Source organism: Sinohyriopsis cumingii, chromosome 4, assembly GCF_028554795.1.
Source record: "Sinohyriopsis cumingii isolate HCF-2022 chromosome 4, ASM2855479v2, whole genome shotgun sequence".
In the NCBI taxonomy this organism is placed as follows: domain Eukaryota; kingdom Metazoa; phylum Mollusca; class Bivalvia; order Unionida; family Unionidae; genus Sinohyriopsis; species Sinohyriopsis cumingii.
This window is the reverse complement of record NC_142964.1, coordinates 40,162,863-40,182,865: the sequence shown is the minus strand read 5'-3', so window position 1 is coordinate 40,182,865 and position 20,003 is coordinate 40,162,863. Positions and strand designations below refer to the sequence as shown.

Here is a 20,003-nt window from a genome sequence, read left to right as displayed (position 1 = left end):
TAATATGTGGTCTGTCTGAAAATGATGCCCATTTTATACAAGGGCCAGTTCTGGAATTCACTAAATTATTCTTATGAAACAACAATCCTGAACAGAATAGAATATCATACTTAAATTGTGACATGAATTTTTTTAATATTTTTTTCACCAAATTTAATTATGAATTTACCTTATATATTCATAATTGTTTTTTTCTATTTTAACCATTATTAAATATTCTACACGTTTTAAAGACTTAACTTCTTTACCTTTTATGTTATATCATGTAATGCTAAATGTAACATTTATTTGGAAGGCTTTATCTTTGCAAAGTTTGAGATTCTTAATCTGTGTATTTTTTGACTTGTTTTGGCACTAAATAACCAAATTGTGATGATCAGCCACTGAATCCAATAAAGATTGCAAATTTGATTTGAATAAGAAAAGCTTCCCTGGTCCTTACAGCAACAAACTCAACTACATTTATCCCAAAAAAAATATAATGAAATATCACCTATTATTAACAACTGATAAGGACCTTAAGGTATGGGATCTACCAAAAAATAACTGTACATGTGTGAGAACAAAAAAAATTCATATATACTTACGGTTGTGTAAGTCGCTTCTGGTGCTGAGGCATGAATGGCACATAGACAAGTTTTACACCTTGACCAACCATACTAGCCTCAAACCCATATGTCACCTGAAAAAAAAAAAAACAATGACAAGTTACAAAACTATTTCTGATTTTCCATAGTGGAACAAATGATTGGCAATTACCGATTGACATTTGAACAGCCAATCAATGAAGAACACCCACGGAAAGACTGAGATGTCATTAGTGATTAACAATCAAATAACATTACAGCAATCAGTGATCTTTATTTCGATCATATAAATGGACAATAAAAATTAATTTAAAAAGTCTTGTATATTTCATACATTTAGGAAACTCAAGTGCTGACTTGATGAGAGGCCCACCTTGTTCAGTTTCTCTTGAACAGTGTCAATTTAAACATTAAAAGTAATCCTCTGCAGTATGGATGGTTAAATTCCAGATAGTGGCAGCTTCTGTTTAAAAACACAAGCAAACAAAAAAAGAAAACACTGAATTTACACTTGAAGCAAACCACGTGTTTAGTCCTTTAGCAGTAATGGCTCAGTTATGAAATTGAATATACATGTACACAACCATAAACTAGTTCAAATGTGCACATGTACTGTTAGGGACTGGCCATTTAATTTTATGGGGCTAAATTATTATTTCTGACTGGTATTTTATATTACTTCATTCGCCACAAGATAAGTTTGTTTAAAGTAAAGCAAGGAATGGCACGTGTACTTTTTTATACCCAAATCAGAATAAGAAAATATTTTTCAAGCATTTACCCCTCCCCCCCTTAGAAACTTACATTATCTCTCCCTAATAAGGACTTGGCTTTAGCAGATGCTCAGCAGAAATAAGAAATAAGGGCAGGGACCATTGTAAACACCGTTATAAAATGTTAGTATCAGAAGAAGATGCCAATGCACACTGAGTAAATAGACACAGACTTTGCTTTGATGTCCTTTCAAGGAAAGTTAGTGCCCTTTTTAATTTTTGGAACACCCCCACAACATTTGACTTGATCTGGCCCTGCTCGTGCATGAGGTAACTATCAGAACTTGTCCAATATTGTTTCACATTAGTGAAATATGAATGTGATCTTGTTGTAAAATGTTTAATGTCTAGTATTAGTTATCATTCTTTTCACTGCAAATTACTGAATTTCATGATACTTTCAAATGAATTACTGAATTTCATGATACTTAACAAAATATATTGTGTGAACTGCAACAGAAATAAGGAAATGAATGTGTCAGAACATTCTGATAACATAGTATTGAGAATAAAAAAAAAAAACATTCATTGCGCTAAATGTACTAAAAATAGGTCCATTGGCACTTTTTAAGTTTTTGTTTTGTTTTGAGTACAGGATTCTGTAATATGTAGTAGAAAGTATGAAATCATTTAGAGATAAATGTAGAGACCAAATTTTGAATTGCTTCTATTAATAGGTTTTTATTTGCGTAAAGTCATTACATCATGTTTGAGAAATGCAGATTTAAAAGCCTAATTTTATTGACTGAGTGATCAATCAAACAAGGAATCAAGTGAGAAAGAGATGAGGAATCAATCCCACGTCATTCATTTGATCTATTTTACCTGTGAAGCAGTATAGCAAATACAGAAATGTGGTAAAATTTATTGAAAGAAATTGGTATGCATGTTTTATTTCTTTTCTGTTTCAATAGACAAACGCTCTAATAGTCACAAACAGGAAACTGGATTGAAATAATTAAATCTTGGTCTATATTACAATTCGATTATTGACACATCATTTCCTAATGAATGATTAGTTTTTTCTATCACGAAAACTATTCTGTTTTTATAATTTTCCTTCAGTACGCACAATAGGACACATGGATACAACCACACAGAATGCCTTAAATTTGTTGAACATTGAAGATTTTACAATTTTCCACAATGTTATTAGTTTCAACAATACAATGTAGGGAGACTAATTACGAACAATTATCAAATCAAAATGAAGGGACCAAACTTTGCACTGTAAATAGCAATGCACCAAGACAGATGGCTTCATGTTAGAAATGCACCTTTCCTACACTGAAATTGACATCGTCTTATGATGTTAGAACTTTATAAGAGGGTACAATGGACACAGTCTTGTTGATGCAGAACATCCAATCAAACCAAGTCTCATTTAAGTTTCCGAAGGGTTATATCATTTGAAACAAATTTATCGATGATGAATGAAAAATAAAAACAAATTACATCAACTGGAAAGAACAATAAATTAAATGACCAGTCCCAGACAGAATAAATGCAGTCAGAATTGAATTAATTTGTAGCTGTGTACATGTATATTCAGCCTCATGACTTTGTCATTTCTTTTCAATTACTAAACACATGATTCACATTTAAGTGTAAATTCACGGTTTTCTGTTTTGTTGTTGTTTTAACAGTAGCTGTCATTGGGAATTTAAATGTACATACCCCAAAGAATTACTTTTCATGTTAAACAGTAGGATAACTTTGCATTGTTAAAAGACCAACAAGGTCTGGTCAAGTCAATACTAAAGTTTGGTCAGATTTCTTTGAATAAGGTAAAAGCATAAACTTATTGCAAAAGGTGTCAATCAGCCTTTGTGAATGAAAAAAGTACAGTTGTATTAGAACAATTTTCAAGGAAATTGCGACTAAGTTAATATTATCAACAATTTTATTTGGAATTATATCTATTACATAATTTTCAACAGAACTAGGAAATGTGCATGATCATCTGATAATGATGTAGATAAATTGGCATCTCTCTCTCTATCTAAGCCTGTAAAGATCATGCTTGCTGGGGTCATACATAGTAATCCATGCATATTTGATAGAGACCACACCCACTCTGTGAGTAAACTTGGCGTGCAGTAAATTCTCCATGTGCCACAGCGCAACTCCATTAGCATACATGAAGAGATGTGAGTTTTCTTCTTAATCTTCTCCACTCTACCGCCGCTGTGATGCATGGGTTCCGAAATTAATGTGAGCTGTACTGTAGTTATTGCAATTTTATTCATGTTTAGCAAAATAGGGGCCTATTCTGAGGGATTTGTTTTTCAAAGAAAAATTTGATCCATGGCTGCCATCTGGGCTTACTAAAACAAGAAAGCAGTGGAATGCATTGAATAAAAGTTTAAAATGAATAACTTCTGGTATACAGGTATGCACAGAGAATTAATGTGGGGAGGTAATTATAACAGTATCTTGGAAGAGCTCCATCCCATAAATAATATTTGTACAGTCTATATTGCACGTGGACAGGAAAGACATTTAATTTTTCCAGGAGGATTGGATGTGAGAGGTAGCAGAAGCTTATTCTAAGCATTGATGTGACTGGGTGATGTATTTGACAGAGAAACTTAATAATGAGTCATTTCCTATATTGTGATTACTCAATGCTCTGTAATATTATATAAATTCTAACTCACCCTATTTATTTATAAAACACTTACCCATGACTTATTTTTAATGTGATAACATATTTATTAAAATTATAGTTCCATCATCAAAAGATGTTTATTTATTGATGCCATTTTTATATATCCCTTCCTTTTTTGTTGGGGTCTTTCATCACATCCTGCAGTGTTCCTCACCTTGAAATAGTGGAGAAATTCCTTTAGTGTTAAGTCTTTGTGGCCTTTGACCTCCCAGCGGTCCCAAGTAGTAAAGCTCAATCCTTCTCTGACAAAGATAATTTTGCATTAGAAATGGTAGAAGAACTACATATAAATGTGTCTGTATGACATGTATGCCCCCAGTGCAGACCCAAAACCTTGAAAAAAAATTAGAAAATTTTTTTGGAAAAATTGCCATTTTGATAGGCAAATCTGCTTACAGTGTGTAAAATGCCATCATTTCAATTTTAATAGTTTTACTATTGCACTAATAAGATGTGAGATGAACATGCAGATATACAGGTTTATGGCAGCAAAATGATATGCTTCTCCCACTATCACAGTGGTGGTATAATAACAGCAAACAATGAAAAAACTTCAAAATAAATTTACCTTTATCCTGAGTGACTAAGGAGCTAACAACAAGTCAATAGCTCTGATCAGTATTGCTTTATAACTGTCCTCTCTGATTAGTATTGTCTTATACCCGTCTTCTCTGATTAGTATTGCCTTATAACTGTCCTCTGACTAGTATTGCCATATAACTGTCTGCTCTGATTAGTACTGCCTTATCAGACCTGCCAACCCTGACAAGTCTGTCTCAGTAAGGCAGTTGATTTTTTTCCCTAAGATTTACCAGTTTTCAGTAAGGTGTAACAAATATCAATAACTGCTATTGCAAAGCTGGAAAATGTAATTAAAAGTTTGATGCAGCAATGACAAACATTATTGTTACGAAATGCCCGATATGGCTCATTTAGTCTTCCATACTTTTCATTTAATCAGGTTGTCTTGTTTTATGCGCCGTAATATTTCTGTAAATGTAATTTTTCGTCGTATCGCATGACGCTTTTATTGCTCGCGCGGCACGTGCGAAATAATGTATTATTGCGCACTACTATATATATATCGGATAGAGATATTGAAGGGCACAGCCAATATAGAGGGAAGCTCTTAAACATATTCAGCTGTCGGGCAGGTGCCATTGTAATTTCGTTAAAGCCAAACAGTTGGGTGAGTCGAATGTTTTTTTAGTCAACTCTTTTTATTATTTACAATAATTATTCAGTTTCGTAAAACCACGTTCATTGTTGTATTATGTGGTCACATCGTTTATCGTATTTGCAATTCAGTTTATTAAGATATAACCTAGGCAATGTGGTGACGAGTTAATTTCATCTAGTCGCTATCACAACTAATTTCGAAAACATATTATGTATGTATTAATGTCATAGCATTACGTATATTTGTTTTTATTGCATAGCATTCCTATGTCATACTTCGTACCTATCGTATATTCTTAAAATAGTTGCAATAAACCCATTCCAATTAAATTAGACTATTGGAAAGGTGTGTTTATTTTCCATATTCAGCTCGCCGGTTATGAGCAGCCAGATGGGCTTGTGAGTACCATGACGTCTGGTGTACCATTACTAGCATAACCCACCAATTCAGTGCCAGCGTACGGGTACAAGTGCGGAGGGGAAAGTGACCGTGCCAGAGAGAAGGCCGTGTCAATGTGCATTTTCCAATCAAGTAGTGTTTTGACTACAAGTAAAGCGCAATAACAAGTAGTGTTTTGACTACAAGTAAAGGACAATAACAAGTAGTGTATTGACTACAAGTAAAGTACAATAACAAGTAGTGTATTGACTACAAGTAAAAGAACAATAACAAGTAGTGGTTTGACTACATGTGAATTATGACAGTAGTGTCTGACTACATAAATGTTTGCGACCAGTAGTTGATTATATGGGTTTGCAACAAGCATTTGTTTATATGAAAGTTTGCTAGAAATATTTGTATACATGAAGTTTACATGGAGTTTCCAGAACTTTTTGACTACATGAATGTGACATTGTATATGCTTTTCTGTGTTATTTTCATATCATTAGTACCAGTGTTTAATATATTGTCATTTGTCATCCACGAACGTGTTTATTGTTTCTTTAAAACCCTGCCCGGTCTCAAAGGGTCAGCTCGACTATGTTACAATTATATTCAACTAAAAAGTTTGTAAAGTAAGCGTAGACTTTATTTACCATAAGTACAGTTGCACAAACATTAGTTCCAAACTCTATGCATCTCAATGGTTTGTTGCTATCTCTCAACTTGATGTAATTCTTGGAAATTCTTTTTCCATTTCACCTGATAATGGTATTCATATCTCCTGCCATGAGACATACTCAAACTGGCACGTGATGTCCAATAAACATAACTGTGTCCTTTCCAGCTTTATTCACAAGAATCTGAATACTCCTTTTTATTCTTCTGTGTTGATTATTAATACTTTTTTAGAAGCTTATTTTCCCTTTTGTCTTAAACATGCATCGCTTTCTGGATGCCATTAAAATGAAAATTCTATAATCAACAGTTTGATTTTGTAAACGCTTTGCATGAACAAACAGGTGCAGTTTAAAGCATCTGGGGTGCTGCTGTAAAGTTAGTCTGGTTCCCTGACTTGTTTCACTAATCCTAATATGAAACCCAGATCCATACCAAACACAGATGAATCAGTTATCCAGATTTTTTGGCAACTATCATCTTCCTGTAGTTTTGCTTGTATGCCCTAAGTCTGTATTTTAAGGGTAATTTTCGTAAGACATACGGCAAAATTGTAAGAGTTTGGCAGGTCTGCCTTATAGCTGTTCTCTCAGATTAGTATTGCCATATAACTTTCCTCTGTGGTTAGAATTGCCTTATAACTGTCCTCTCTGGTTATTATTGCCATATAACTTTCCTCTATGTGGTTAGAATTGTCTTATAACTGTCCTCTGTGGTCAGTATTGCCTTATATCCATCCTCTCTGATTAGGATTGCCTTATACCTGTTCTCTCTGGTTAGTATTGCAGTATAATTGTCCTTGGTGGTTAGAATGGCCTAATAACTTTCTCTCTGATTAGTATTGCCTTGTAACTGTCCACTCTGATTAATACTGTTGTATAGCTGTCCCCTGCGATTAGAATTGTCCTATAACTATCCTCTTTGGTTTGAATTGCCTTATACCTGTTTATTGACTTATACCTGTCCTCTCTGATTAGTACTGCCTTATACCTATATTTCTGATTAGTATTGCCATATAACTGTCCACTGTGGTTAGAACTGCTTTATAACTTTCCTCTGATAAGTATTGCCTTATGACTGTTCAGTGTGGTTAGCATTTGCCTTATAACTATCCACTATGGTTAGAATTGCAGTATAACTGTCCTCTTTGGTTAGTATTGCCTTATCTGTTCTCTGATTTGTATTGCCTTATAATTTATAACTGTCATCTGGTTAGGATTGCCTTATACCTGTCCTCTCTGGTTATTATTGCCTTGTACCAATACAATTTGGGAAACTGCAAAACTCTGCAGCCCTATATAGAAACAGGTTTACATTTTTATTTTTTATGGTTCATGCATTCCTAAAGATTTGTTCCTCAAGGACTTTTCAATGGCTTTTAAAAGTTTTCAGGGTGTATCTTCTCTAAACAACACATCTTCCTTATGTTGCTTTGTTAATCACTGCATAAATAGGTGCAAAGAAATGCTGTAAACAACCAGACTTTATCCCATTGGGGGGTGGGGTGTTATGGGGGGAATATTTTGAATTTTAAAAGTTATTTATTTTGTTCAGTTTTAACATTTTATATTCTAGATTAAAATTTTTAAATTCAAACAGTTTTGGGAAAATTCAAGGTGTGCTTCAACAAATTAAATGACTTTTCAAGGAGAAAAATGTTTCAAAATTAATTGAATTTTCAAGGTAATCCCTCAAATTAATTGAATTTTCAAGGCAATCCCTCAAATTAATGAATTTTCAAGATAGTACAAACCAGGTTTTTATATATAAAGTAGTATTAAAATTGACCACCGTTTCTTTGTCCTCCCCATTTATGATGACTTTCAAACTTTTATAGAAGTGATATTTCTCTCTGCTTGTGGATATATGCTGATCTACAATGACTAATTAATAATGCTGGTTAACAATACCTTATAACAGTCCTCTCTGCAGGGCCAGGTTCAGACAGAAGCATTATGGGAAGGGCCAGATTAAGGAAGCAGTTGGTGTACTTTTCTCTTGGAAACTTCTCCACCACCTTTACTAACTCAATGGAAATCTGAAATTTAAGAAGAGACGCATATTAAGCACTTTAAATCATTCACATTATTCAAGTTAAAATAATGGTTTAAAGTTTTCAATGAACGTGCAATATTTTGATCAGAACCATTATCTTTATCAAAAGAATCTGATATTTTGACCTCGTACACTTTGCATTTATAAAAAAAAATTATGTTTATATTTACATACTACACATTATGCTTTTTTATTTAATTAAGAACAAGATACAATTTTAATGAACATAATGGTGTCATTACAGCTTAATGTTAACTATGTATGTATGTATGTATGTATGTATGTATGTATGTATGCAGGAGTAGCAATAACACGATTTTCAAAATGGCTACTTTTGTGGCCATACTGAATGTCAGATTAGTACAAAATTGTCACTGGGTATCAAAATACATCAGAAGTCCTTTGATGAAAATCCAATGTAGATATGGCTTTCTGTCTAGGAAGAGTAGTAGTAAGATTTTTAAGATGGCCACTGTGGTAGCCATATTAGATATCAGATTGGCACATTTGTTGTTTCACACAAACTTGATATCATAAGATTTCCAGTGAAAACCACATGCTGATATGACCTTCCATTCACGAGAAGCTGCAATAACAAGATGTTCAAGATGGCCACTATGGAAGCCATATTGTAAATCAGAATGGCCATACTGAATGTTAGATCAGCAACATTTACATTTAGGACAAACAGGACATTATAAGAAGTCTTTTAGTGAAAAATGCAGGTTGATAAGACCATACAAGATTTTAATGCTGGCACGTGTTGTGGCCATACTTCATGTCCATATGGCACCATTTTCATTCTGGACCAACTATATGTCATAAGAAGTCTTCTGGCAAAAAGCTAATGATGATATGACTTTCTACTCAGGAGGCAGCCATATTGGACATCAAATCAGCAACATTTTCATTTGGGACCAACTATACATCATCAAAAATCTTTTGGTGAAAACCACATGTTGATATACCTATCCATTCAGGAGGAATAGCACTAACAGGATTTCAAGGTAGCCACTGTGGTGGTGGCATACTGTATGTTTGAGGGGAACCTTTTTCATTTAGGAACAACTATTCACCATAATAAGTCTCCTGGTGAAAACCCCAAGTCGTTATGACTTTCCAATCACAAGGAGAAAGTATAGAAAGATTTTCAAGATCACTTCTGTGATGGTTATACTGGATGTCAGATTGGCACCATTTTCATTTAGGACCAACCAGATATCATACGATGTCATTTAGTGAAACTCCCATGCTGATATGACCATCAATTCAGGACAAGTAGCAATAAAAAGATTTTTAAGATAACTACTGTGGAAGCTGTATTAGATGTCCAAGCAGAATCATTTTCATTAAGGACAGTGCCTAAAAAAAAAATTAGACACAGGACCAGGGTAAATAGCTTTTAAAATTTCATGCACACAGTGACCTAAATTTGGTGATGTTCAGCTGCCCACATTGAGATACATCCAAATATCACTTTTAGTCTGTAAAATAGGGTAAAAGATATAGAGGATGTAATGAATAAATAGCTGTAAATACATTAGTCTCTCTAACATGCAAGTCAGGTCATGTGGACCTAGTTTTGGAACGGTTCAGATACTATTGCTGAGATGCAACAAAATACTATTTTCAAGATCACAGGTGAAATAAGGTCCAGGATACTGACAGCAAAAGAAATAGCTAAAAATACTTAAGTCTCTTGAATGTGAAAAATAGGTCACCATGACCAACTTTTTTACATGGTCTCCATGAAATTCAATTTGATACTAATTTTCATCAATTTTATCAACATAACAATCAATTTACTGAAAACAATAATGGCATGTAGGGTTATAAATTTTCTTTTCTTTATACATCACAATAATTTATATCAATATCTAAAGCATTATCCAAGAGATAAAGCTGGTGATTTTCTTTTGAAAATACTTCTTGCTAATGCATCAAATATTACCATCAGTGAAGCAATGTCAACAAGAGATAACTATTACAAATGCACACATTTACCTAAAGTTGACGTACAAAATTTACATGAAAATTCCACTGAATCAAAACTTTTTCACACATTTTAGGAAGACCAGTTTATTACTTTTATTAGTAATAGAAACTATATTTGGTAAAAGAGAATGGATACTATGCCAGACACATGGTGGGGTTTCTCCAAGTCAAGAATGTCAATGTCGTTGTCAAAGATCATGCATGTAATTTTTGTGTTACCACTGTCATCACTGTGAAACCAATTTGTGTAAAGAAATTAATAAATAAAATAAAACTCTCTATTCCATATTTAATGTTATCATAAATAGAATGAACATATCCATACATATCATATAAAATGTTCTAGAAAAAAATTATCAGCACACATCATTTTGGAAAGAGCAACATGTATATAAGAAATAAGCTTGTTTGTTACAGGAAATTGCTGTTACAGCCATTCTGAAGGTCAAATTTACTATAGAACGTATACATTTCCATCATTCTTTTCGGTTCAAACTCAAATAACTGGTTCAAAGAATGTGAAAGTAATGATAGCTTTTAATTCTAATAATGTATATTGGCATAGGATATACTAACCATTCCGGCAACTGCAGCTGTTGTTGTGGCTATGGCAGGCACGATACGTCCAGCAATTCTCTTCACTTGTAGTCGGTCGGAACTTTCAATATGATACATAGAGGCTCGTAAATTCTGAATGTGTGAAATACAAAAAATGAGATACTGTCAAAAGTTTAACAATATCGAGCTGAAAACTCAATACATTTTGAAAACCAACACACCAAATATAAAGTAAATTACAAATATACTAAAACAATTGTCTCACTCAGTCCTTTAAAATCACCATGCACAATAACATGTTTATAAAATCAGCATAACATTCCAAAATATAATACACATAATCCGGTTTTCACTGTTTTAAAAAAATACAGAAATAGCTCATCTCTATTAAAACTGACCTGGGTAAGAATCTACAAATATTTTGTATCATACATTTACAGCAAAACATCTTTACCATCAACTTATGGAATGGAAATTTTTGACTGTTTTAAGGAAGGTAAAAAATATATTTGAAACATGACCTGGGAAAGGCAGACTCGTCAAGTCCATTATGTCATTGGTGAAAACACAATGTCAAAATGACTGCTCCAGCGGCCTAGTGGTTAGAGCATCTGCCTCGGAAGCGGTAGTTCATGGGTTCGAACCCCAGCTGAGTTATACCAAAGACTTACAAAAATGGTACTAACAGCTGACTCGCTTGGCGCTCAGCATTAAGAGGTTAGTGTTAGGACTGGTTGGCCTGGTATCAGGATAATGTGACTGGGTGAGACATCATGATACGTGTCTGCGGCATGATGTCCCAGTGCTAGACATTAATATAAACTGCCACACTGCAGACATCGTAGCGATATGACTGAAAAATTGTTAAAAGCTACATTAAAAATCCTAATTACACACTTGTCATTACATGTATTTCCCCATAACTATTTCAACATTGATTGACAGGCATTGATAGTTTTTGATGATGTACAACAGTGTGACACTGCCATAGCACATTCTGTTGTAACACAAATTTGGATATAACATGATTGTGGTGTTGCTCCTGATTTTTTCATATGCATGTATTTTTATTGTACTGGAAAAAATATTTTTTTCTTCTTAAAAGTGTGAAAAAAACCCATGTATGAAGTTTGCTATAATTCTGGGAAAGAGATCATGTATGAATTCAAAATAACTCTCATGGCTCCTGAAATTTTGTATACATGTATTTTTCTTATACAAGAATCACCAACATAGTATAGATGCACCTTCTACATGATGATATATATATATAAGTCCCTTAATCTCTGACAGTTCTGAAGTCACAGACCATAATGGAAAGTATAATAGAAAACTTAAAACATTAAGCTGTGACACTGACCTTGAAGACAAAACTGCCCCATGTGGTAGGCAATACTCAATAATGACGTATATGTATACCAAATGTCATTCCTTTATCTCAAAGAGATCTAACATTATACAGCAGAATGGAATGTGTGATGGAAAACTTAAAATACTGAGCTGTGGCCTTGATCTTGAAAGCATGACCCATCTACATGTGGTAAATGATACACCTTCTAATGATGCTGTAGAAGTACACCAAGTTTCATCCTTTTAACTTTAACAGCTCAAGAGTTATGTAGTAAAATGGAAAGCCAGGAAAATATCCCCCTCTTCCAAACGGTTATCAGGTGGTAAAGCAAAATAACTTTCATCACATTTTAACCATTTCAGGATGAATTCCTTGCTGGCAAGAGAAGAAATGAAACCAAAATGATCTTAAATACTATGGACAATAACATTGCCACTGCTACCAATATTACTCTCACCATTGCCATCATCGCTGATACCTATTTTTTGCCAATCATTATTAAACAAAACATTTCTGAGAAGGGTTCAATTAGAAAGCTGAAGCAGTATTTAGTATAGAAAGAAATTATCACTAGTTTTCAATAGTCAGAAAAATCTGAAAAGTTATTGGTAACTCCTAACATTGGGGGGGAGGATTTTTAATTTCAAATATGGCATCATTCATATATAAGAATGACATGACCTGCATATGGAGCACATGCTCAAAACATTGTTGTAAACTTTTTGCATTGGCCCTAGGTCCAAGGAGTGATAAAACGTATATTGCTTTCTAATAATATATACCAAGTCTAAACATAGTCAATCAAGAGCATAAGGATATAAATGCAAATAAAAAAAACTGTAACTTCAATGCAGGTCTTCAACACCTGTGACCTTGAACTCAAGGACAATATGATATGTGTCAGTGTGAATTGTCTATGCTTCATAATGTGACATCACAAAACCATCAAGAGGCTTAACGAAATATAGGATAAGGATATATAAAACTTGTAGCATAAATGTAACTGTCACAAGAGAAGCAATAATAAAAATTAACATACTGCAGCATCAGTTATGAAATCAATGTGTCCATTACTGTCATCATCTTTCTCAAACTCGGCTGGCTTCAGGAGTCTCAATGCTGTGAATAGATGCAAGAACAGATTTCAGGAATTCAAGTCTTATCTTGATCGGATTCTATTCCAAGTAGTCCACAAAGTTTATATTATACCAGCTTTTGCCTAACTGAAGGAACCAGGGTTACTGTGTTAGCACACTCAATTCACAATCAGAGGGATGCTTGTTAGAATCCTGCATTAACCAGCCCTTATTGGTTCTTACAGTATATAAATGAATAAGGCAGTTTCATCCCAATGGTTTGGCACTAAGGTGGCGCTATACAGTTTTGCATTTTGCATAGGGTTAGGATTTTAAAGAAAAAGAATGTCCCCGGCTTTCCTCACTGGTTATACTGGCTATTTAAAAAAGACCTTGTATATCTTAGATATAATGCAAAGAACCTTTAATTCCCTTTATTTTGGTGTATGATTGATGGGTGTACTATGGGTTATAGAGTATACAGCTTGGCCTTACTTCAAATGTGCACCTTTCAAAAAAGTGCTAGCTCTACTTGGTCATTTTCACTTCCTGAACATCAGAGGTAAATTGTATAAAAAAGAGCCGATAAGTATTTTTACATTTTATATATTTGGTAATTCATTCATTGCACTTTCAGAAGCTGGTATTGTCTAGTCTGGCAAAATTCATTTTCCCTATTTTAATAGCTGCTATGTATAGTGTACTTTAGACTAATTCAGACTGATTTTTTAACACAAGGGAGCAGTCATTTTAGTTAGCAGTGTGCTTAAATCATGTAAAATTTCCAAAAGTACATTATCCAAAAGAAATATCATCCACATTACATTAATGTAGCATAGAGGTATGCAAACATTCTCTCCACTGTGCATGTTTTAAATGCGAACTACTTCACCTTACATACGTCACTCTCTCAAAAGTACATATTATCTGGTGAGCGCCACCTAAACACTCTTAACATATCAGGCACCAATCGAGTAATCAAGCAAATTAAAATATCAATTTTATTAATGTGAGACACGTTTGTATCCCTAGTTGGGCATTCATTTGGTTTCTGACCTTTACATTTGAATCGTTCAGTATATTCCATATGCAACAAGAAAAATGTGACAAACTACTTATACAAGACCAGAAATACAATTAGTTCCATCATTGGACAATATTTATGTAGTTTTTCTCTTTTCAGTGATTAGTAAAAAATCCGGCCTATGTGGAACAGTTACGATTGGACAAGTAAATGTTGTTCTTCATAGATTGCTGTATATGTGTATTTATATACAAACATTCAGATTACATAACCAAATATCAATGTTTGTACAAATAAATCAATACTGGCTGAAACAAGAACTTTCTCTATAAAACCAGGTGTATCTGTACAAATAACAATACTTTTGAAGCAAAAATCACCATCGGTAATAAGGTATGATGTATTTTATATACATGGAATATACCACTGGGATACAAAGGCATGATGTATTTTATATACACAGGGAATATACCACTGGGATACACAGGGAATATACCACTGGGATACAAATAATCGTCCACAATGCATGCAGCAATGTAAAATTATTGGAAATAAATTTTTTTTAAACATGAGTACTATAGGTAGGCATAAATAGGGTACAGTTGACTCAGGAAATTATTGACCAATGGGTCACAATGACCTTGACCTTTGGTTAAGGTATATGGTACTGTGCAAAAACTGTTATTTTCCTTATTAGTCTTACCATGACTATGATCTTTTTCCTTTAGATACCAAAATCTATAGGTTTCCTTGTTGTGCAAGCCATCCACAACATTTCGCCAAGGAATTTAATCTAGAAGAAAAAAGTCTGAAAACACATTTCTTAGTCACGATGGCACTGACCATTATAACCTATTCAAACCCAAATTAAAAAGGCTTCTTCCTTACTCCAAATGCATGCCATCCATAAAGTATGGTCCAGGTCCATGAGGTAGAATTAACATTACTGTGTGCAAACCATTTTTCTTTTTACAGCTCGACCCTTCATCTTCTGACTCCAAAATCAGCAAGCTTCTTCCTTACAGAAAGTGCAAGCCAGTCACAAAGTTTGGTCCAGGTCTTTGATGTAGAACAAATGTTGTTGTGGGGAAACAAGCTTTCTTTTGTTCATTCAGTAACCTTTCCCCCTCAAAATGGTGGCCTTCTTCGTTACCCTAAGTGCATGACATCCACTAAGACTGGTAACAGTTGATGGAAAAAACCTGACTTATTGTGTGGAAATGAAATAGGGAACAAAAAAAAAAGATGTATGAACTGATGGATGGAGAATGTAATATAATAATTATGCTCTACCTTGTTTGAAATTTGTATTGCGCTCAAATAACAAATTGTGTTACAATTTTAACCTAATAGTTCCCACTACCTTTCTTATTGTTCACATTTTGCAGTGTCTCCTGTATCCTGATGGCAGCTTCAACTAGTTCATCCCCCGAGATCTCCACTTCCTTCGACACCTTTGTCTCAACAGTTTCCACTTTCTGAAAAAATAAAGCCTGATGTTCATTCTTAAAAATCTTTCATGGAACGAGACTGTCTCTAAGTGCATGTAAAAACTGACCTAACACAAAATAGAACAGGAATAATGGGTAGCAGCAGTATTCATAGAAGGTTTAATGGCATGTCAGCACAACACTGGCTATGTGGTTCCAATAAAAGTCATGCTCTAAAAATGGAAACATAAAGACTTGTATAAAAATAACTAAATGAAAAATGCCTTCCATAATACATACAAACAAGAAATAATAAAAGCTCAAAAGTTAAAGATTCTAAAAACCTGTAAAAGATATATCAAGTAAAAAATGATGGTAGAAATATAAAGTCCTTCAAACTGATGGTCAAATGTGTTATATAACATGCATTCCCTCAAAAAGTCCAATTAAAATGACTTGTTTCAATAAACTGCACTAGCGTGGGTACGTGGGAAAGTCTGCTAGTAGTTTCTCGTGGGTCGGTGGTTCTTCCCTGGGTTTTCCAGGGTTCTTCCTCCACCAGTTATACTGGCCGCCATGTATAGCCTATCTTGTGCTGAAAAATGGCGTTAAACCCTAGAACAACAAGAACAACAATAAACTGCACTCTGTGAACCCTGATCATCATGCTATAGTAGGGTTTCAAAATAAAATACACGTCTGATAAACGTGAACCAACAAAAACAATTTTAGTATTCTGGATCAATGGATTTGGGAAATATTGTGGAAAAGACAATTCAAAGTAAATGCTTTGACAGATCTCACGCACAATTTTGCCAGATGTCACAGATTTGGTTTTGTACCTGAATTAGACTGCTTATTTACAATACATAGACTTTAATTGCTTGTTGTAGTGTTGGAGTAGTAAACTGAAGCACTTACATTGTGACTAAAACCATTTTGTATGATATAAATGTAATTATACTTTCCTCAAAGCTTGTGAATAATAAAACATTGGCTGTCTGTTTAATTGTGAATATTGCAAAAAAAAACATCCAAAAGTCCATGATGTACAACATACAGAGAGACATTTTTATTATAGGGTTTCTGGTGTACAGTGGTCATTTGCTGTAATGCACTTCACTATAATATGATTCATAATACAACTTGGCTATGATCATCAATCCTATTCTCATGTGCAAACTTGACTTTTGCTTATGGTGACCTAACCTTAAACATGATAAACTTATATAGCTCCCATCAACGGGACCACTGTATTATGCATGATGTATCCCAGTGACCATGCCTATATCACAGGTCACATTTATATGGCTTCCCTGAACAGTGTTATGGTGAGAGACCACTTTAATTACCTTGTTAGTAGGAACATATGGGGGAATATCGACTTTCGATAAGATGGACTTTACAGTGACTGGTTCCAAATCCTTTTGTGTCCACTGAACACCAAATATGTCTGCATACAGTCTAGCAGAGCTAATCACAAATGACAGATGTCTGGAAAAAAGTAAAATACCATAAATAAAATGGAGTAGCTATAGATAATGTAAATCAATAATTTACTGAATATACTCATTTATAAGTCCAACTGCAAACAAAACAGACCCTGATCTGCTGTCTTATAATGCACAGGCAGATTGGTGTCTATGATGTTTGTTCTGCAGATTACTAGTAACAAAACTGCATAGCCCTAGATCTGAAGGCACACTGTGCTTGCAGATCTGGGTATGTGCAGTTTGCAGCTGTACTAGACTTAAGATGGTACTTAAAGGAAATTGTGAATTTTGTGACTATACGTTTTTGTGTGTGGGCAAAAGATGATATATTTGCATGGAATTTAGCTTATGGATTGTGAAGTTGGCCCTATTGTTTCCACTGAAGTGTGCTGGGTCTTTAAAACTGTAGCAACCCATGAAACCAATGAATCTGTGTAGACCCCAAATAACAGTAAATTTTCAGTATTATAAAATATGAATTTTCTGCACCAATTAGTGCAAATAGATTTTATGTGGAGAACTGGAAGTCAGTGTAACTGATAATTATATGCATTATGAATCATATTTATTGGAATAACTCCATTATAGCATTTGCATACTTTCCTATATGTTTGTACCCCACAACCAATTTCAAAAATATATGGCATCGAGGATATCAAATATGCACACAAGTTTGTAATTTCATTTTTTAATTTATAATTTCTAACTTGACTGTCACCACAGGGTCCCGAAAACTATCAACTTTTTGACATTTCCAATTAAACTTGAATTTCTTAAGTAACAATCCCCAAATCTGCATGGTTGGGTCTATCTTTTCAAGAAACAGATGTGACATAGTTCACTGTTTGTAATAACCTCAATAATTCCATACATTTTGGAGTTTCATCTCTCTGAACACATGTATACAAGAGTTTCTTCTTGTTATTTGCTCAATTTGTTTTAAAACTATCAAAATTAGACACTGCAAATATGCAAGTTTTTTGTTTGGATGCTGACAACACAGTTTTTACTGAAATAGACTACTCCAGAAAATAGAAAAGGACAGCGAGCAGTCTATCTGCATGTTTAAACTGAGTTTTAGTTTATGTATAATTTGAAATGTGAATTAGTTGACAGTGTTAAGGACCTCCTGGCTACCATCAGATTAGAAGTTATAAATTGATGAATGAAACGACTAAGTTCTGTGCATTTTTTATATCCTTGATGCTTTTCATTCTTAAAATCAGTTGGGGGTACAAACAATGGGAGAGTGTGCAAATACTATAATCAACATTATAAATGAATGTGGATAACCTATAAATTGTATGCTTGTTAAAATTATATTTAGATAAATAATTATATTAATCTGATCCAAGCAGTAATTATGATTTCTATTACACATATTAATATTTTTGGAAATGTTTATATAAAAATCACAATAAATATTATTTGCATTGTACACTTTGGCAATAATCAAATAATACACGATATTCAAAAGTAGGGTAAAGCCATGTTTTTCTGTCAGATATTTAACTATTGTCTTTTCAGTTACAACATCATGAATTGTAGTGATAACAATTGGTTTGATGTTGTACAGCACAGCAGTACAAGTAGGTTATTGAGTGCTGAGGCAATTGGAGTAAAGTGCCATACTTGAGGACATACAATAGTAGCAGACCTGGGTTGATCTGGGCTGGATTTGAACCTACATCCTTTTGGTTGTGAGTCCAGCATGCTAACCACAGAGCTGTTACAACTCCTGGCTCTTTGAGTATGATGTGCAGGAGAGGGCATCTGGTCTACTCTATGTTCCAGAATAAGTAGGGGATTTAATGATATGTGCATCTGGTCTACTCTACAATCTGGAATCAATAGGGGATTTATTGATATGTGCATCTGGTCTACTCTACATTCCAGAATCCGTAGGGGATTTATTGATATGTGCATCTGGTCTACTCTATATTCTGGAATCCGTAGGGGATTTATTGATATATGCATCTGGTCTACTCTACATTACAGAATCCATAGGGGATTTACTGATATGTGCATCTGGTCTACTCTACATTCCGGAATTAGTAGGGGATTTATTGATATGTGCATCTGGTCTACTCTACATTCTGGAATTCGTAGGGGATTTATTGATATGTGCATCTGGTCTACTCTACATTCTGGAATTCGTAGGGGATTTATTGATATGTGCATCTGGTCTACTCTACATTCTGGAATCCGTAGGGGATTTATTGATATGTGCATCTGGTCTACTCTACATTCTGGAATTCGTAGGGGATTTATTGATATGTGCATCTGGTCTACTCTACATTCTGGAATCTGTAGGGGATTTATTAATATGTGCATCTGGTCTACTCTACATTCTGAAGTCTGTAGGGGATTTATTAATATGTGCATCTGGTCTACTCTACATTCTGGAGTCCATAGGGGATTTATTAATATGTGCATCTGGTTTACTCTACATTCCGGAATCCGTACGGGATTTATTGATATGTGCATCTGGTTTACTCTACATTCCGGAATCCGTAGGGGATTTATTGATATGTGCATCTGGTCTACTCTACATTCTGGAATCCGTAGGGGATTTATTGATATGTGCATCTAGTCTACTCTACATTCCGGAATCCGTAGGGGATTTATTGATATGTGCATCTAGTCTACTCTACATTCCGGAATCCATTGGGGATTTATTGATATGTGCATCTGGTCTACTCTACATTCCAGAATCCGTAGGGGATTTATGTGCATCTGGTCTACTCTACA

At 34.2% G+C, this 20,003-nt stretch overlaps 1 protein-coding gene across 2 annotated transcripts in view; it reads right to left on the bottom strand.

Annotated features, from left to right (window-relative positions):
- LOC149801024 (ubiquitin-like modifier-activating enzyme 6) overlaps positions 1-20,003 on the bottom strand; it is a 136,262-nt gene that overhangs the window by 9,583 nt on the left and 106,676 nt on the right. For both annotated transcript variants that reach the window (XR_016420575.1, XM_089955051.1), the window contains exons 27-33: positions 17,112-17,253; positions 15,693-15,807; positions 13,269-13,348; positions 10,897-11,010; positions 8,181-8,308; positions 4,186-4,273; positions 588-682 (exon numbers count right to left, since the gene is read on the bottom strand). Coding sequence is in view for 1 of the 2 variants with exons in the window: in XM_089955051.1 (XP_089811177.1) it covers positions 588-682; positions 4,186-4,273; positions 8,181-8,308; positions 10,897-11,010; positions 13,269-13,348; positions 15,693-15,807; positions 17,112-17,253 (762 nt within the window). In the remaining variant the exon portion in view is untranslated. The remainder of the gene's footprint in view (positions 1-587; positions 683-4,185; positions 4,274-8,180; positions 8,309-10,896; positions 11,011-13,268; positions 13,349-15,692; positions 15,808-17,111; positions 17,254-20,003) is intronic.